Below are 21,066 nucleotides of genomic sequence, written 5' to 3' on the forward strand. Positions count from 1 at the left end.
GTGTCCTACCACTGAGCTACAGCCCTTCCTTAAATGCTCTGGGCTCTCAGGAAAAGTGTCATACCAATGCAAAGCATGAGGTCACTAAAAACCGGGCTGCCCGGTTATCAAAGGATCAGGGGCTTCAAGTCCTACGACTCTCAAAATCATGCCAATTCAGCCTCTCTCTGTAAGATCAAGAGTTTAACATCCAGAACACCTCCGCAATGGGGGACTCATGTCCAAAACACACCCCTGGAGGTACAAGGCAAGATTGTTAAGGCAGCGTAAAACCCCTAAAATTTCATTCACACCTCTGGATTCCTTTTCCGTTCAAGGCATCAGAAGGGGACCTGGTTTTGTACCTGCCCTTAACAAAAAAGGCATTTCAGTAACATTGGGTACCAAGCATGCTTGATCAAACCTGGGTTACTGTTCAGCATTGGGTAATTAGCACGAAGACTGGAAGAATTTGTAAGGAATCAGCCACGAATACCAGCAGCAACGTTTAATTATTATTATTATTATTATTTTACCACCTCTCTTTATGGTACACCTCCGTCTGTACAATCTCACTAGGGTGTTCTGCTAGGCATGCGCCGTTGATGTCTTTGAGCTTGTTGTCAGGCAGATCTTCTGGCTTTGTGCAAAGTTTCAATGCCCTGGAAATGAAGACGTCCAAGTCAAACTGGGGGTCGCTTTCGCTGCCGACCTCCTTGGGTTCTTTGTGGAGATGGTGAGGAGAAGATGGTAAGCTCCTCTCCTGGATCTCTGGGAGAGGATTTGGGCATTCAAGTCCTGTCTGGGTACTTGTAACCCACTGCGCTATCTCTAGGAATAGGTTGGATGGTTCCTCCTCCAAGGCAATCTCCGCCGTAGGTGCAATGGATGCCCTTTTCCAGTGGGACAAGTCTAAGATGAGCTTGGGCTCTGAATAATGATGGAGTTTGTTGTCCCTCCACAAGAGCTTGTCCAAATAGGAAGGTGAACCCACTTTGTAATCACACGACCGCCCGTAATCTCCCTCAAACGCTCGGTCCATCGAAGAATGCGACTGCTCCAGGAATCTCTCGGAGCTGCTCTGGGAATATTTGCGCGGGTCCACCTGAGCCTCCTCAGCAATGGATTCCGATCCCGCTCTGGGATCTCGTTGCACCTCCTCCAAATCGTGGCACTTCTCTTGCCGCCATTCCAAATCCGAAGATAAGCTGACTTGGTACCTGTTTGTTCGAAGTGACAACAACATTAGACACACAACTAAGGGTCAGGCGCATACTCCCATTTAAGCAAATTTAGAAATTATTTCTTTAATTTCACTGAATACATCTGCCAGAAATTAGGAAGGGCCCTAGCTCTCTGCTTTGCTTTGTCCCTCATTGGGTGTCAGTAACCTTTGGGCCATCTGAAATAACTCCAACTGGTCAGCTACTAGAGCTGCAAAAGCTGCAAAATGAGCCTTCTTTTCTGACAATTATGTACACTAACTAGCATTCTATTAGCTTTGGAGTGAGACTTGCATCATTTGTGTAGTAGTCTTTGTCCAGCTTGCTTCGTAGCCTGAAGCTCTCCAGAATACTGAGAAGCTATCTGGGCTCCACAAAGCCAGAGAAGGCACTCAGAAGTGGTTCTACCAACCACCCACTCCATCTTCAGCAGAACCACCAACTTTTTCCATTAGAAGATCCTCCAGAGCAGTCAGGAACCTCTCAGTTTCCATTGGTCTCCAAGAGCCGGTCATCCAAATGAGCTTACTATCCTTGCAAGGACAAATTGCCACTGCTGTTCCAAACTTCACCAGCTAATCGTTCTACTACCATTTCCATCAGAATTCTCCAGCAACCCTACTCTCCGAGGAAGCTCAGTACAGGATTGCAGCCTGAGAATCTTGGAAACTGGTCTCAAAGGGGGGGGGGGAAGAAGCAGCTCAGCAGCAGAACACGTGAATAACATGTGAATTAATGTACCTGTCCCAGTTGGACATCTGGCTTTGGTTCGCTTCCATCAGCAAAATGTCGTCAATCTCGTCTTCAATCCGGAATGGGTGCTGAGAAACAGGCTCATCTTCAGGACAGTAATAAGGACTCATATAAGGGTGTTGCAAAGCCATCTCTGCGGTCAGCCGGTCCATGGGATTGAATGTCAGAATCTTCTCCAGAAAATCAATGGCTGTGAGGGGCAAGTTAATACAATCAGGTCAGCAGTTCTTAGTCCCCAGGACAGAGTCACCTGGGAACACTTATATGCATGATAAGAACAGTCACTCTGAAATCAGATAAAAGACTTCACCTTTAAGCTCCATTTCTATTTAATTATTGAATGTAATTGTCCTTGATTCAGATGTAAAGCTCTTAATTATATTTAATGGGAGTGTTGTGCAAGCTTTGGAAGGACGGTGAGTCTTGGAGATGTTACTTATTTTTAGAAAGGACAGGAGTCACAGTTAAAGAGAGTCTGGTCTAACAAGCATGAAAGAAAGAAATCCTATGCATGTCAACTCAGAAGTAAGCCCTAATGTCCCTAACCCAGGGGTTGCCTTTTTTAATTTTCTTTTTTTGACCCAGTGGGCACATTTGGAATTTTGAGAAAGCATATCCTCCAAGGCTTTTGCCACAAAAACAACAGGATGCCATCTTCCAGGGCAGCAGTCCCACACGAGTCACATGACCCGCATGAGAGTGCACCCCCCAAGCACTTTTTTCCAGTAAGGTAAAGGGACCCCTGACCATTAGATCCAGTCGTGGCCGACTCTGGGGTTGCGGCGCTCATCTCGCTTTATTGGCCGAGGGAGCTGGCGTACAGCTTCCGGGTCATGTGGCCAGCATGACTAAGCTGCTTCTGCCGAAACCAGAGCAGCGCACGGAAACGCCGTTTACCTTCCCGCCGGAGCGGTACCTATTTATCTACTTGCACTTTGATGTGCTTTCGAACTGCTAGGTTGGCAGGAGCAGGGACAGAGCAACGGGAGCTCACCCCGTCGCAGGGATTCGAACCGCCGACCTTCTGATCGGCAAGTCCTAGGCTCTGTGGTTTAACCCACAGCGCCACCCACATCCCTCTTCCCCCCCCCCCAGTACAACACCCAAAAAAACACATTTTGGGATGCTGTACAAGAAAAAGTGCTTTCTTCAGGGCATGAGCTCAGCCTGAAATCACACAAGAGCACAGTGCCCAAAATGGCCGCCATGCTCTCTCACAGGAGAAAACAGAGTGCCCCATTTTTTCTGGGACAGCCCCACTAGGAACCAAATGCTTTCCAGCAAAGGAGATCCACCCTTGGATCCAATCAGATGTGGAACCAAGTCTCTACCTTTGCTGTTCACTTCAGGAAGGAGCTTCCGCAACGGCTTCTTCACTTCCCAGGTGCTGTTGACGAACGTCGGCATCACTTTGAGCAGTTCCTCCTTGTCCTCTTCATGGAAAACAGGGATGGTCTCCAAAATGAGCTGCATCTGCTCCAGCTCATGGCTTCCTAAATGACCAAAAAGAACGTTGCTCAGAAGGGTGACATTGTGATCTCTGGGGCCTTTGGCCTTGCTCACGTGTGCATTCCACCACTTGATAGCTTTGGCATGTGCTAATAAGCCACCACAGAGCAAAAATGACGTATTCATATCACTTCAAAACACATGGGCCTGGGTAGGATGCAATGCTGAACAGAAACTTAGTACTACAGGAGAAGTACAGAATTTTTGGGAGCTAGCATGTCAGATCTTTATCGCCCCCTCCTCATGGGCCAACTTTGATAGGTGGACAAGGTCACCCACCTGTCAATCATCTGACTCCATGATGGTGACTGAGAAGAGGGCAGTCCTGCCCACCTCTCAAAGTCAAACTGGGTGGGTGGGTAGAGGGATCTGCTTCACCAGCTCATTTTCCACAGGGAACCAACTGATGAGCGGAGGTTTCAATCCAGCTGACTACAAGTGTCTGCTTAGCCATCACGTTTACCAGCCAGGCCAGCACATAAGGTGATGATGATGATGATGATAAATTTATTATTTGTACCCTGCCCATTTGGCTGGGATTCCCCAGCTGCTCTGGGTGACCTCCAACAAAATATTAAAAATACAATAAAACATCAGACATTAAAAACTTCTCTAAACAGGGCTGCCTTCAGATGTCTTCTGAAAGTCAGATAGTTGTTTATTTCCTTGACATCTGATGGGAGGGTGTTCCATAGGGCGGGCGCCACTACCAAGAAGGCCCTCTGCCTGGTTCCCTGTAGCTTCACTTCTCGCAGTGAGGGAACCACCAGAAGGTGCTTGGAGCTGGACCTCAGTGTCCAGGCTGAACAGTGGAGGTAGAGACGGTCCTTCAGGTATACTATAAGAACTTAAGATGAACCTGCTGGATGAGGCTAACGGCCCATCTAGTTCAGGATCCTGTTCTCATGGTGGCCAACTGGATGCTGGTGGGAAACCCATGAGCAGGATCCGAGCACTTAGCCACTCTCCCCTCCTATGGTCTTCAGGAACTGATATTCAGAAGCATTACAGTGGTACCTCGGGTTAAGTACTTAATTCGTTCTGGAGATCCGTTCTTAACCTAAAACTGTTCTTAACTTGAAGCACCACTTTAGCTAATGGGGCCTCCTGCTGCCGCTGCACCGCCGGAACACGATTTCTGTTCTCATCCTGAAGCAAAGTTCTTAACCTGAAGCACTATTTCTGGGTTAGCGGAGTCTGTAACATGAAGCGTATGTAACCTGAAGTCTATGTAACCCGAGGTACCACTGTACTGCCTCCAGTTATGGAGGCAAAGTCTAGCCATCATGGTTAATAGCCATCAATAGCCCATCTCCCCCATGACTTTCTTATCCTCTTCTAGAGCCATCCAAGTTGGTGGCCATTGCTGTCTCCTTTCAGAGTAAGTTCCACAATTTAACTATGTGTTGCGATTAAAAAAATCTGTTTTGAAATCATTCAGCTTCCTTGGAAGCAGGAGCCAGAAGGAAATAAATCCAATATAAAACTTGGAGTGTAGCTATGTTCTCAAGATTCAGGTCTATACCAGCAGAGTTCGGTTGCACAATTAAAGTGGGTTTGGTGCTCTTTTACAAGAAACTCACGCCCCCCAAAATTGTTGTTGCTCCTTTTGTTCTTTTAAGGTAAGGAAAGTGGCAGAAAAATATACTATAATGTGTGACATAACAATCTCTTGATGCTGTGTCTTAAAACCTACGCGCAAATCGAATGAAGGCTCAGTAAACAGGAGGCATCATATAACCTCCCCACAAACTTAATGGAAATAAATGTGGATGAATGCTCTATAAGAACTCTCAGAGACAAGGACTCATGGTTCTTTTTTGCCACTAGGTGGGAGAAGACAACAGTTTTCTGTGCCACAATAAACAGCCAAGAGATCTTTGCACAGTCCACCGATTGGCTGTGCAACTTCCATAACAATTCAATGAATAACTTCTTTGTGTGCCTTGCACCTCTAAGAAGGACAGTTGTGGCTCTGCCTATTGTTGACTTCCCTTCCATCTGCCCTACAAGTTGCAATGGGCACCAGTCACCACTGGTGGTTTAGAAGAGAGGCTTTGTTAAGGGAGATAACAATTTTTTTTTGGGGGGGGGGGTCCTTTGGGTGCTTCCACAGAGCAGCTTGTTGTGGATTTGGTGCTGCTTATGCCTGCAAGTTTTCCACATCATCCACACAACATCATCCTCATAAAAATGCCATTCCATTCCCACTCCTTTTATCTGGATTTAACATTGCCCAGGCTTGTTTGTTTGTTTGTTTGATTGATTTACTGGATTTTCTGAAGAAATGATAAATCCAGATTAGATGGGAAAATCACATAGGATGGCATTTTGATGAAGGTGACATCTTGTGGACACTGCGAGGTCCACAATCACCTGCTGCGAAGAAGCACCATCTATGCATGTTCTCTCTCCCACCACCACTACCAAATGTTCAGAATTGGCTATCAGTGCAACTTAATAAGAGTAATTGCTGAAGGACAAAAAGTAAAGCAAGGAGGTTTACAGCAAAAACAAAATAATTTAGCATAGGGTGCATTTCATTAGATCACTTTGTGCATTTATTTCTGAGGACCATTAGCCAGAGATGTCCAGGTCAGACTGAGAGAATAACTACCACAACAGAGGGGTTTGTTTTTTTATTGTTGGAGTCTCATTAACGTTGCCTAAATAATTAACAAACTCCAGATCTGCGTTCATGATTATTTTAGCAGCTGAAATTGCCTACTTCCAACAGCCATGCAGGAATTAGGTTGGGGTCTCATCTCTTGAAAGTGGCTCACCGCTCTCACATGCTAGCGAATGAGGTCGCCCTCTTTAAAAAGTGGATTATGTGAGTTAATTGAAGATGGGGGGAATGAAGCATGAAGAAGGGGTTGGGTTTGATAGTCTGCTAGTCTCTTCAAGCTCTGTGATTTCATGAGGACAGGCTAAAATGGACCAGCTTTATTAAGACCCTTTAACCATGACATATACACAGCAGCAATTATGCATATGGAATAAGGGGCAATAGCTATCGCTGGTAAAGGTAAGTACAGTGTTAGGAACCCATGGATATGCTGATATACTGAATTTCTGAAGAAATGATGCCATCTTTTGCTGGGGTCAAAACCCGATCCATCTAGCCCAGTATGGACAAGACAGATTGGTAATAGATCTCAAGGTAGGAGGTCCCAGGTTCCTGATATCTCCACATAGGACTGGGAGAGCCCCTTGTCTAAAATCCTAGAGATCCACTAGGTGTAGAAAATGCTGAGCTTGATCACCCAATAAGTCTGACTCCAATATATCAGGTGAGGGAGTGGTACACGTCTAAAGTCATGTGTGAAAATTATGGTACCTATGCATGTTTGAAAGCCATTATAGACACGGTCCTGACTTTCCTCCTAGAGATCCTTTATATTGGGGGTTAAATCTGTGGTTGTCTGCATGCAAAGTGCACACTCTGCCAATGAACACTATGACAATAGCCTCTTGGGCCACATCAGGGCTAATTTGCCAGTGGAATTTCAGCTGCACGTCAGCAAATTTGGGTTGCCCAACCAAAATGGATTTGACATGCAAGAAACTTGCTTCCAAAAACAATCAGACTTTCTGCTCTAAAAAAAGTGACTGGGAAATGCACTAAGAAGGTTAGGGTAACAATTGCCTGACGTGATGTTGTATAATCTTCCGCAAACTTGGTGCAAATGATTCAGAATGAATGCCTTCTGAACAGGTCATCTAGAAAACCCCTTGCACTGTTCATTTTAAAGGTACGCATATGCCCACAACAGCCACAGAAGGCATGGTGCTATAAAGGTAGGAATGCTCATAAAAGGTAAAGGTAAAGGACCCCTGACTATTAAGTCCAGTCGTGGCCGACTCTGGGGTTGAGGCGCTCATCTCGCTTTACTGGCCAAGGGAGCTGGCGTACAGCTTCTGGGTCATGTGGCCAACATGACTAAGCCGCTTCTGGAGAACCAGAGCAGCGCACGGAAACGCCGTTTACCTTCCCGCCGGAGTGGTACCTATTTATCTACTTGTACTTTGACGTGCTTTTGAACTGCTAGGTTGGCAGGAGCAGGGATCAAACAACGAGAGCTCACCCCGTCGCAGGGATTCAAACCTTCCGATCGGCAAGCCCTCGGCTCAGTGGTTTAGACCACAGCGTCACCCTGGTGGGAATGCTCATAATGTGTACCTAATTTTGGTGTGCCCTTTAGAAGAGAAACGGGTCTACTATTTACACATATCTTCAGACACTAGTAAGTCTGGAGAACTTTGGACACATCTATGGCGTGGCCACACTTGTGCATGCTCACCATTATTTATCGACTGAAGAAACTGCTGGGCGCAAATCAGTTCTTGCATAAGAATATTCTGCAGATTTGCACTGACATCCTGGAGTCTGGTCAGGTCAGTATTTTGATACACAGGTCAATGCATCGCCCTGCTATGTCCTGCATTCTCCAATCCCCCCCTCGCTCGTTCACAGGAGGGAACTGATGTTGTGATCAAAGAATCAGTTGACTCATTTTCCATCCCTACCCCTCTTCTCCTGCTTCCCATAGCTTAATTGGGTGGAGAAGCACATCATCAGCACAACTGGAAAGCACTTGACTATTTATTTTAAAACAGCAGCTCTAATTGTACGTGTCTAGCTGGGGGTTGCTGAAGAATGTGTGTACACACTGTCTCCCTCTCCCCGGGCCCCAAACAAACCAAATCCCGCCCAGAATAGATTTAGCAGTACTTTCTTCTTCTTCTTTTATCCATAGCTGTCAACTTACAGATTTGAAAAAAGGGACCAGCAGCCTCGAAAATAAGGGATCAGCAGCCAAAATAAGGGATCAGCAATTACTTCGATAAAATACATATTTTGTTGTGTGCAAATAGCTTTAGATGCCTATTAGGTCCATAAATTACCATATAGCATATATTCAACACACAGAAACCACAACAATTTGTTGTTGACAAAGTACAGCTGAACATAGAAAGGGCCCCATTACCTTCAGTAGCTTATTTAAAGGGCTTCATCAATAAGGGACAGCAGCAGGACATGGCGCTGGGATAAGGGACTGTCCCGCCAAATAAGGGACGCTTGACAGCTATGCTTTTATCCCTTAGCTCAAAACAATTCTTTCTGCAACAGTTTTAGTCAAATTATGAAGCGGCAGACCAGTGGCAACTCTGATCTACCACTCCAGAAGCCATCAACATCACCCGAGTTTTGCATTCGCTGTTCCCAGTGGTGCGTTTGGACTGCGCCACTTAAGGCACGTCAAAAGTGGTGGCTCACAAGATTGAATGCTCCTCCACAAAATCCCTGCACATACAAAATTAGGTGTCAGAGACAGAGTCTGGACTAGCATGGCAAGCTACTAGGTACAGGGAATATTTGCCTGGAGAACTATGTGACCATACAATCAACCTTCAAGCCAGGAGTCTGGGCAGGGCATTCTGGGCTGCACTGACCACTCATGGACCTAAGCTGTTTAGCTACAATTCCTGCAGTGCAGGGGGCTGGACTAGAGGATCGCTGAGGTTCCCTTTCATTCTACAGTTCTAGGATTCTAGTCAGCACCTGCTCATTTTAGCTTCCACCATCAGATGAAAAATCTCCTTATTCAGGAAGCCTATAGTTAATGATGCTGCTGGAATTTGTATTTATGGTTGTTGTTGTTGTTTTAAAAAAATACTTATACTTTTCAGATATATACATTTCATTGCTTTTACAAGCATTTTAAAACTTGACTTCCTTCCCTCTCTTTCTGTGGTTCCTTAAATTTATTTCTAATATTTTCTGCATATCCAAATTAACGTAACTTACTCATTTATTTATCATATATATATATATATATATATATATATATATATATATATATATATATATATATATATATATATCTCTATGCAGGTTTTGGTGTCCTCGGGTGTCTTCCCGTGTAAAAGTTGGGGTGTCTAGGCGACGTTTCGACGAGGTCTCACTCGTCATCTTCAGGCTGGTGCTTTCGGCTTCTTGTTACTGGAACAGAGCAGGATCTCAGTGTTTGAGTTCCTATAAATACTGTTGAGGGGGTGTGGTGTATAGCCTCCAATGTTCTGGGCAGAGAGGAAGTTCCCAGGCTAGTGTGCCTTTTCTTCTTTTGTTCCTTAATTACTTGAGGGATATCTTGAGTGATTTCTTGAGTGATATCCTGAGTACCACTTAGGTGGGTCATTAGGTGTGGATTAGTTGCTAAAGTCTTTGTGTCTTGACCTCTTGAACTTTGTGAATGACCAACCACTGCCTAACCAACACGTACTTCATCCACAATGGACAAAGATACAAACAGATAGAAGGAGCACCTATGGGATCACCCCTCTCACCGGTCATCGCAAACCTGTACATGGAACACTTTGAAACCAATGCTTTAGACAAGTCAGAACACAAACCCAAACTTTGGCTCAGATATGTTGACGACACCTTTGTAATTTGGCCACACGGGAAGGAAAAACTGGATAGCTTCCTCACACATCTCAACAGCCTACACCCCAAAATACAATTCACTATGGAAATAGAAGCCAACAACCAACTTCCCTTCCTTGACGTCCTAATCTACAAAAAACCTGATGGCTCCCTAGGACACACTATCTACCGGAAAAAAACACACACCAACCGCTACTTACATGCACAATCACACCACCACCCTGCACAAATAAACTCCGTAGCCAAGACTCTCATCTCCAGAACCAAACGCCTGGCTGACAAAGACCACTTGACAACTGAGTTACAGAATCTCTCAAATGTGTTAATTGCCAATGGATACCAGCAAAACAGGGTTACGAAGCTAATCCAAAAAGAAACACCCCCCCAAAACCAAGACACAGAAGAAAACAATGGCATGGCCCTCCTTCCTTATATCAAGGGCACTACAGATAAAATTAGCAAAATCCTCCATAAACACAATATCAAAACAGCCTTTTGCACCAACCAAAAAATAGCCAATATCCTCAGAAACCCCAAGGATAAAATCCAGTTGGAAAACCAAGGGGTCTATGAAATACCCTGCAAAGTCTGCCCAGCCACGTACATTGGACAAACAAACAGACGAATAAATGCACGTATCGCAGAACACAAGAATGCCGTCAAAAAAGAAGAAAAAACTTCCTCTCTTTTCCAACACATGAAAGAAACAGGACACGAAATTAATTTTGCAGATTCCAAATTGCTCTTTAACATGGAACATCACCACAAGAGAATAATCATGGAAGCCATCGAGATAGAGAAACACCCTCACAACATGAACAAGCGTGACGACACATCCCGCTTGCCAGACATCTGGAAATTAGCCCTCCCCACAAAAACTGACACCAGATCCAGAGGCACACAGAACGCTATCACCAATCAACCACACCAGACCCAAACCCAGACCCTCTCCACAGATAAATTACAGACACCATCCAGTAGCCAAACCATGGTGGCACCTCCGGATGCTGCACCCCCCTGCAATCCCTACACAGATCTGGCTGACACAGGCCACAAAACCACAGCTCGCCCCTATACACGAAGCCAAGCCAGAGCACAACTAAGTGCAGTACAGCCATCTTCTCAGAAAAACTCTTCACAAAGTTCAAGAGGTCAAGACACAAAGACTTTAGCAACTAATCCACACCTAATGACCCACCTAAGTGGTACTCAGGATATCACTCAAGAAATCACTCAAGATATCCCTCAAGTAATTAAGGAACAAAAGAAGAAAAGGCACACTAGCCTGGGAACTTCCTCTCTGCCCAGAACATTGGAGGCTATACACCACACCCCCTCAACAGTATTTATAGGAACTCAAACACTGAGATCCTGCTCTGTTCCAGTAACAAGAAGCCGAAAGCACCAGCCTGAAGATGACGAGTGAGACCTCGTCGAAACGTCGCCTAGACACCCCAACTTTTACACGGGAAGACACCCGAGGACACCAAAACCTGCATTCCTGTACCCGTGAAAATCTACGAAAGCATATCTATCTATCTATCTATCTATCTATCTATCTATCTATCTATCTATCTATCTATCATCTGCAGGTTATTACAAAAATCCTGCCAGTGTTTTTATCTGTTTACAATTTATCTGTAAATATTCATTAAACCATTTCCATTCTTTTATAAAAAGTTTGTTATCTCAATTTCTTACTCTTCTGGTAAGTTTCGCTTTTTCTGCATATTCCATAAGTTTTTGTATCCATTCTTCCTTTGCTGGGACTGCTTTCCATTTTGGAGCAAGTAAAATACACAAGTAAATTTCTATACAATTTAGGTAGTTACATCCCTATAAGTCCCAAGAGAAAAGCTTGTAGGTTTTTTGGGTGTGTTTTTTTTACAAACCTTTTATTTATTTATCTCTATGTTTTCTTCTCATCTTCTTCTATGCTCAGGGTTGTATACAACATAGTTTTATCCAGAGCAGATCCACTGAAATTAATGGAAATAAACTAGTCATGTCCACTCATTTCAATGAGTCTGCTCTGAATATTACTAACATTGGATTCAGCACTCAGCTATTGGTTTTGTGGTTTACGCTGCTCAGTAGTGCCTTTTGAAAATGAGATCAATGTGTCAGGTGAGATTACATGAAAGAAGACTGAAATTAAAAAGGACATTATTTCTTCTCTCTGTGGGATGTAATCCACTGAGAGCAGTTCAAACACAACATTCCTCGTAATGTTAGAGAAGACATGCGAGGGAATGTTTGGTCCAGCCAGTCGAAACTTCCTGTTCCTCCTGGCTGGAGCATCCTTCCTTTTGCATGTGATAGAAGGGTGGGCGTGACCTAACCTGTCCAGGTAGCAAAACGACGAGTCACGCAGCACACCTCTCTCTTTTTCACTTCCTTCCTTGTTGGACCAGCTTCTTAGCTAGGAATGCTCTGCTAGCTTCTCAGCTAGCAGAAGCACTGGGATAATTCCCCCATATGGGGTAGATCCACATGTACTTATTTGTAACTAAGTCTGCCTTCAGGGATCACACTGTGCTCTTCCTGATGTAAGTAAACTTCTTTTATTGACTTTAAATAAGATTGTGGCGTCTTTATTCTCTTAAGAGGGAATCATGCGAGCTTACCAGGAACGTACAATTCAATCTCAGACAGATTGAATTGTATAATAGTGAGAGGCTTACACAAGCCTGCAGCCAGCTATCTGCTGTGCATGTAAAAGGGGAATGTAAACTCTGCTAAGTAAAGGAACTTGCTAACGAAAGTTAGGAAGGATATTAATAAACAATATATCCTCTCCTGCCTCCCTGAACATTCCCACACTGTCAAGTCATAATTACCTAACCTGTACTCAAAAGACACATCCCAGAACATGTAATTAAAGCCCACCTGCCACGCAAAACCTGGGTGCCCCAGGGCAAAAAGATCCCATTGAGCACATGGATTGGCAATATGGACAGACTATTTTTTTTTTTATAAAAATTTTATTGAGTTTTCACATTTTTATAGACAAACACACACACAAATACAAAACAAAACATATATAATTTCATCTCTTACTTTCTTTACCCTCTTTCATTGACTTCCCCACATCTCCCCTTCCCACATCCCAATTTCAATAATTAATTCAGCAAGTTATTTCCTCTTCTCTCTATTATATTATTATTATCTGTTCTTAATATTTAACACTTTTTATTAGGCTCAATTTTACTTATCCAATTTTTACACATTAGCTCCTTTCTCTAAGGTCGACCTAAATTCTCTCCCACGAATTCCTCCCTTTTTATATTAAACAAAAACATATCCAAATTGAAAAATCATAAATCATAAATTTTTACTATTCTACTCTCCCCCTCCCTCCCTGACCCGGTTTCTGTCCCTTCCCAAATCAATATCCTAAAAAGACAGTTTCAGCCCGGATTTCTCACATCCGAGGCTCTTAGGCCCCAGTTAGTCTCTCTCCGTCGGTTTTGTTGCTTGTTGGCCTTCAATTCTCGAAGAGGTTGTGTCCCAAGCTCCCTATTCTTTCCTTCCACCAAATCAGTCAGTAGCAATTGCTGCCAAGGATCTGCCAGTCTCCCATACTCAAACTTAAAGAAGCAGTCCCAATCATGCTTGTTTGTTCTTTTGTATTCCAGTATTTCAGATATTCCAGGGGCTTCTTCCTTTGTCTTTCTCTCCTTTTGCAGATTTATAATCCACTGGTCGTCTTCTTTAATTCCTTTGTTTCCTGAAGCTGCAGGCTTTTGGTTAATACTTTCCATCTGAACTTCCTCTCCTTCTTCTTCTTCTTTTCCCCCCATTTCCAAAGCTGTCTCTTCTGTTTCAGCTGCCGGGTTTTTTTCCACCCCCTTTGTGTCATCAGCAGAGTTGCTCAGTTTAAAGTTCAGGGTCACAAGTTGTTTGTTCATATCCGCACTCTGCTCTTGTAAGATTCCCACGAGAAAGAACATCCTTTCTATCTCTGCCAGTAATTTTCCTTCTGCAGCCATTGCAGTATCTTTTGTTCCCTCCAGGGGGATTACCAGTCCAATAGTTCTTTTCCAACAATCCGTTACTTTGTTGTTCAAAATTACTTTGTTTCCAATCAGTTCAGTTTCAATGTACCACCTTTAATCCAGAAAAAATATTAAATATCACAGTTCCAGACTTTAACCGCCCGTTTGACAGCTCTTTTGACAGCTGTCAAACTTTTTGCTCTTTTTCCTCGGGCTCACACGCAGGGCACTCCCGGGTCCAAAAAGGGGGGGGGGATTACACAAAAGCTTCTAAAATTCCTCTCTCCTCTCCAGCACAATAACTTTTTAGTCCAATTCGTGCAAGTTGTCTGTCTAAGCACAAAAGTCTTTCCACCTTAGTGCTCCTCTCCTTGCTTTAAATCTTTTTGTGGGGGGGGGGGAGTGTGGACTTCCTTTTAACACATCCCCCGATCGTACTCCAATCAATGGTAAAATTTTAGTGTCGAAATTTCATTTTACTCATGGGTTCTTTGTTTCAGTCCAAATTTCAGGAAGGAAGACAGCGCTCTCCGGCCATGGCTCGCGGCTTCGCTCCGCTGAGGTAGCGATCTACTCTCAGCACCACCTCACTCTCCGGTCCTCTCCGTAGCCTTTAAAAAGGCTCTTCGGGGGTCGGGGAGGGCGCTTAAGGTGCCCACTGAGTCACCAAGTCCGCAGGCTTCCGCGCCTGCGGTTTCTGAGGGTCCCCGTGTCGCCGGCACGGCAAGACCCGTCCTCAGCAGAGCCGATTCCCTCCGGAGCTCGGAGGGAATCCGCCATTAGCCGTTCGCGCTATCCCGGAAGTCGGCAATATGGACAGACTAGTTACCTACGAACGAATTGCATATCGACGCAAATTAAGAATGGATAAATATGAAGAAATCTGGAAGGAATACTTAAGTGATAAGGTGGGAAGTAGGGGGAGGAGAGGTGGGGAAATATTGTTAAAAAGGTGTAGTTAGAGGTATATCAGTACTCAAATCTGAATTGTTAAATTGTGTTATTAGTGTTATTGTGGTTTTTGTTGTATATGGTTTTTTTGCTGTTGTTGTTTGCATTGAAAAAATGATTAAATAAAAAATAATAATCCCAGAACATGTAATAAATCCCACCTGTCACTCAAAACCTGGGTCCCCCAGGACAAAGACAGAGGCCAGGGCAGTCTTCAAAGAAAGTGGGGCCATCCCTCTTAAAATAGGGAACTTGGAAAATATGGAACTATCGTCGTAAAAGTGGGGGGGTTGGGGGGAGCGGTGAGGGAAAGGCAAAACCTCTCGGACCCATGCTTAGAAAGTACAGGGCCAGTGGAAAACCCCGAGGTGCAGGGCAAACAGGAGTGTGGACAAGGCCTTAGTCTATGCACAGCCAACGCTACCAGAGCAGAAATATTTTGGAAGGCCAAGCGTTAGAATCCATTATTAATGAACCTTGTTATTTATTTAGAGAAAGCTGCATGCGGCCAGCTTACCCAGAGTGTCAAAATCCTGCCGTCTTGCAAAACAAATAATGGGCAAGGATAGGATAATAATAACCACCATGAAAGCAGAGATGAAAGAAAGGCTGTTGGGTCAACCGAAAAGGAGGGATGTTTATTTGTTAAGTAGCATCAGGGGGTGCACTTGATTCCTGAACAAATATGGATGGCCCCGTTTCCAGCTGCTGGCGATGGACTCGGACAACAGCCTTCCAGCAGGTGGGGAAACTTCTTGTTCTCGCCAGGTTATTTTTTTATAAGCACTTTGGACCCCTCCAGGCATCCTTCCTATTGTGCATTCTTGATGATTTGTGCTTGTGATGCTATCCAGGCAGTTATTCGCAATCCCACTTTCAATTCTCTTTACCATTATCCCACACTTTCCGGTATATTTTGCCATCACGTTCCTAATCTGCAAAAAAAATCCAGGGTGTTTTGGTTTCTTAAGTGGTTTGTTGCACAAGACTGCCGGATTCAATTGCGCAACCTAAATTCACCAGTACAGTTGTGCCTTGGTTGTTGAACGCCTTGGTACTCAAATGTTTTGGCTCCCGAACGCCACAAACCCGGAAGTGTTCTGGTTTGTGAACGTTTTTTGGAAACTGAACATCTGTTTCGGCTGTCGGCATTGTTTCCGGGGCCAATCAGAAGCCACGCCTTGGTTTGCGAACATTTTGGAAGTCGAACAGACTTCCAGAACTGATTCCATTTGACAACCAAGGTATGACTGTGTACAACTGAATTATACCTGCAAAATACCTGGCAATCTGAAAGCCAACTGAAACGCTCAGCATTTTACTCTCAACCTAAATGGACGTCCACTGCAGAGCTATTGCATTTAAACAAGCTTCTTTCCAAGAAAGAAAGAAAGAAAATTTGAGACCTACCAGCAAGAACTGAAGACCTACCAGCAAAAAGCATCTTTCCTGTCAGCATCTCTGCTAGAATACAGCCAGCTGCCCACATGTCAATTGCTTTGGTGTAGTTGTTTGGTGAAAGCAGCAGGCGAGGAGATCGATACCATTTTGTCACCAGCCCTTCCGAGAGGTAACCCTGCAAGAGAAAGAAATATTCTTTTACACCCACACGTATATAAATCATCATGGAAACGATAATTTGGTCTAAGGTACCTAATACAGGCACGTTGCACAGCACACTAGCATCTTACATGGGGGTTCGGTTCCACGGGTAACACGGACACACAAAATTTGCGTTTGTTCAGAATCACGTTACTGTTGGAGCCACCTCGCAGCTAGCCAGCCTGCCTTCAATAAGGCGGACGATGAGAGGGAGGCTAGAACTGGCACACTGAGCAGGCCTTGCTGGAGCAAGGCCAAGCATTCATCCACCTGGCCCAAAGAGAGCTTTTAAGCTCTCAGCCTTTCTCCACAGGCAAGGTCCCCTTGGCACACTGGCTCTAGGACCTAAATATTTTTTGGAGGAGCAAAGGAGCCAGGGCCTCATAGAGTTGGCACCTATGCCCCACCATGCCCACTTATAGAACATGCACTGATTGGAAATGAAGTGATAGGACCAGCCCAAAACCTCTGCAGGTGCAACAAGTATTGAAAGCGTCATCACGTGTGAATGTCCCTATAGCATCATGAGAACCAATCATCATGAAAGCACAATATGGAGGACATCTAGAGAAGCCTATAGCCACCAAGCTGTAGTTGTCAATGTCTTTTGAGTACAGGTCTCTAAGAACTGCTTCTTTATGGAGACATTTACAGCCTCCTGGGCCCAGCCAACTGCCCTTTCACTGCTAGTTGCCGTAATAGGCAAAGACGGAGAGCTGGCATTGACCAAATACCTTCTCCACAAGCCCCAATAACTGAAACACATTCAGCGAAACTGGACCAGATGGGTGCTCAGAATATCTCCTCTGTATTAAACTGCAAAATTCAGAAGTGAGCAACTCTGAACATTCAAAGAGCACAACCTGCCATTGTTACTGTGGGTATTGATTTGAGAGCTCCAGGAAGATTCTCTCTTCCTGCTCTTCCACAAAGCTATAGGGCATCTGCTAAGATAATACTTCTTGCATCTTTCTTTTCCCTTGCAGAACCATAGCGGTTATTCTAATGCACCCAGCGCCTTTTCATTATTAATTGCTAAACAGCCTGCCTATCTGACGTCTTAGGGATGAATAACTTAATCCAACTCAACAGCTGGCTGGAGGCATCCTCTTTCATGCACCGATGCGTTCATGAAAGGAGCAGGTACACTCCAGCTCCCAGCTTAAAAGAGACACTTACACAGCTCTCAATGCAGGAAAACTGGAACCCAAGAGAGCCGGCTGTAAGATAATGAGCCTCGGGCTGGTTCAGTCACTGGACCAGTGGGCTAGTGACCCTGGGAAATTCGTACTGTTCTTTGCTGATTAGAAACTCTACCCCAAAGTGAAAGCAGCCCTTCCCAGAGCTCAGCTGCAAAACCTAATATGACACAAGAGAGGTAGGAGGAAGGATATCATAGCTTAGTTGGTAGAGCATGAGACTCTTAATGTCAGGACTGTGGGTTCGAGTCCCGCTTTGGGCAAAGAATTCTTGCATTGCAGAGGGCTAGATGATCCTTGTGGTCCCTTCTAACTTTGCCAGTTCTATGCCCCACTCCCATTTTTTTCTGGTGCTGCCACTGGTAGTACTAAGATCACCAATTGCATCATTTTTGAAGCTAACAATTGTGTCGTTAATATATGAGAGTGCTGGAGGTAAAATAGTTAAACAGGTTACCCAATCAGGACCTGGGGGGTGGAGTCAGAGGGACTATAAAACCAGCTCTGGGAGGGGCAAAGGGAGGAGTTCGTTGGGAGGCTGGTTGGAATGGGAGTGAATTGGGATAGAGTCTGTGGGTAGGTTGAGTTAGTGTAGCGAAATAAGCTGAGTCAGGAACAGTTAGGGGCTAGGAAGACAAGTAAATATCTGAGAGGTGATTTAATGAGTGAGAGTAGGTAGCGGAAGTTGTAGGTCTGGATAGGCACCCCATGAATGTAATTTATGAAACCACACGCTTGTTAAACTGCAATAAATAAACAGAAGTTTATGTTCCAATTTAACCCTGACTGGACTCAGTATTATCCCAGGTAGGGCCTGGGTGGTGGCAGCGAGAAATAAAGTGGTGGCACAGGGATCAATAGACGGTGAAACGTCCAGGGACCCTGTGTGATAGCCAGAACAATCAGCAAAGGTTATACGACATTGCATCAAGGGATGGTTATACCTCACTTTGTAGTGCATTTTTTCACCCCCTTACTTATTGTAAAATGTCCTTGTCTGATATGCAAGAGCGCCAAAGCCTCTTCAACTGAGGAACCTAAATTTACTGAATCCCACAAAGTAGCAACAGTCTCAAATTGGCTCCCAATGCTTGCAAGCAAAAATAGGAAGGGGAGAAAAGAAACACCATTTACCTGTAGAATGGAATGCAATTTGCTACAGGCTCTATTAAGCAATGCAAGGGACACACAAAGCATATTACCTCTTTGCTTTCTCTCTGCGACCATGTGCTGCTGTTCTAATTTATAACTATGGATTTCCATTCAACACGTCTCTCTGCACTTAAAAGGCCACTTTAATTTTTCTCTCCCCAAGATAGGCAAGTAATTGAGACCAATTTGCTGAGCTCCTTTGCAGCCAGCTTGTTTACAGCTTTTGTCTTATTGCTAATGCTGCTGATGATTATGAAGACTCCATCAGAGATGGTCCTTTTCCAGACAGACTCTACAATTAATTCATTTCCACGGAGCTTCTCTCCTTTGTTGAGAATAAAACACAAGGAAGGAAGGAAGGAAGGAAGGAAGGAAGGAAGGAAGGAAGGAAGGAAGGAAGGAAGAAAGAAAGACTTATTGCCTAGGTCTTGACACAGGATCTTCTGGGGTTGTAGGTAAGAGGCTATTAGTGGACAATGAGTATTGGAGGAGGAGAATGAATACAAAGCCCAAAAGTCACCATTGCCTTCAGGGCTGCATGCTCCATCTCTCCCAGTATGCACTCTGGGCAGACCAGTAATGTGATTTGGTAGGAATGCTTCTTGTCACACACATAATGCAATAGTAGATCCATTTTTCTCCTGGGACATCAGCTGGCCTGTTTATTGAGCATCCTGACTGTTTGCAGGCAGATCAGATGAGACTGGCTATTTAATGACCATTCATTCTGATTTGTTTGTGGGGAGGTTAGATGAGGCTGCATCCAAGCAGGTGTTATCTCGTATTTTCCCAGGTATATTTTCCTGTCACTTTCCTTGTTGCAAAAAACTTTCAGGAAAGTGGGTTTGTTGTGCACAACCATCCCATCGGTTGTAATTTGCTGGAAGGTGATAGAATCCCAGCTGAAAACGTCGACAGTCTGGAAGGGCCCTGAGTGCATAGGAGCCAACTCCTGGGGGGCCAAGATCCCTTTGCCCCTTCCCCAATAAAATATTTGAGCCTCTCCCCCAAGTTGATGGGCACTGCCATTCAAATGGTGTTTGCGGCCACATCTTGTGATCGATTATGCAGGGTGAGACTTACCTGCTCCCACCCTGTATTTTATTCAAGTTGGCACCCCTGCCTGAGTATTTGAACCCTTTTCTCCCCAACGTTAGTCTGATTCTCTGACCATTACACCACACTGCCTCTCACTATGTAAGCAGCAGGGAGACCTTCCTGAAATGTAGGCGCAGAAGCAGCCTGGATTTAGGGTAATTCAATGCGCAGTTGCTGCACGTGTTGTAGAATCTCTTTGCACAAGATCACAAACCCACAAGGGACCGGGTGGTTGCTGTGCACGAGAACCTCGTTCTGCATGCGAAAGAAGCCAGCGTGCAGGTCTCGTGGGGAGAGAGCGTTGCCTGATGAACAAACAGGCACTGATCTCTCATTGCTCACAAACGGCGCTGCAGTTGCCTTCGCTGGCATGTGTGGAGAAAAGCAGTTTGCAGGCTAATGCAATGTGACAGTTGCTTTATGACCCAGCCAGCACCCTTAAAAGGGAGGGAGGGCAAAAATACTGCTAACTTCCTCATCACTCTGTCTGTACTTTTCCAGGATCCGCATCCAGCCCCGCAGGGTAGTCCCATCCTAGGAACTGAGGTGATGCAGTAAAATGAAAATATTCAGCTGCGGCACATTTATGTAACCTTCCTCTAGGTAATTTGGTCTCTGATCACCCTGCCAGATTCCAGACATTGCTATGGCGCAAGAAGTCTGATCCTTGCAGTCTGGGCTTTGCAAACGAGAACGAACCGAAGACCTAGTTTTGTTGTCAAGTAAGGATGGGGGGAAATGGGATTCAGTTTGCATTTAAAGGCAAACCTGCCTGATTCACATTTTCCCAAAACAGCCATCCCTCGAAATTTGCGCTTCTCAGAATTTTGCTGCGCCGTTCCCCAGTCAAGTAATGTATACAAAAATGCATACGCTAGGGTGAAGTGTACATTGAAGTGCATATATTAATGGAAACAATAACGCATTATATTAGGGAGGAATTGCTTTGCAAAAAATGTATGTATTAGGGAAAACTGCACACAAGCAACATTTGTGTAGTAGGAGAAAGTCACACTAAAATGCTGATGTATTTTGTTGAGGGCTTTTTTAAAAAAAACAACAACCACAAACTACAGTAGTACCTCAGTTTTCAAGCGTCTCGGAAGCTGAAAACCCAGAAATAATTGCTTCCATTTTTAAACTCCCCTCGA

General features: G+C 44.6%; 1 protein-coding gene across 4 annotated transcripts in view; it reads right to left on the reverse strand.

The window, feature by feature from the left end:
* Positions 1–472: 472 nt before the first annotated feature.
* Positions 473–21,066, reverse strand: part of MAPK4 (mitogen-activated protein kinase 4) — a 90,222-nt gene continuing 69,628 nt past the window's right edge. For 3 of the 4 annotated variants that reach the window (XM_081929783.1, XM_081929784.1, XM_081929782.1), the window contains exons 3-6: positions 16,275–16,440; positions 3,287–3,448; positions 1,944–2,145; positions 473–1,199 (exon numbers count right to left, since the gene is read on the reverse strand). In XM_081929783.1, the coding sequence (XP_081785909.1) occupies positions 512–1,199; positions 1,944–2,145; positions 3,287–3,448; positions 16,275–16,440 (1,218 nt within the window). In that variant the 3' untranslated portion in view covers positions 473–511. The remainder of the gene's footprint in view (positions 1,200–1,943; positions 2,146–3,286; positions 3,449–16,274; positions 16,441–21,066) is intronic. The other variant, XM_081929785.1, reaches the window with a different exon arrangement.

The sequence above is a fragment of the Podarcis melisellensis genome, assembly GCF_964234715.1.
Source record: "Podarcis melisellensis genome assembly, chromosome: 11".
Taxonomy (NCBI): Eukaryota; Metazoa; Chordata; class Lepidosauria; order Squamata; family Lacertidae; genus Podarcis; species Podarcis melisellensis.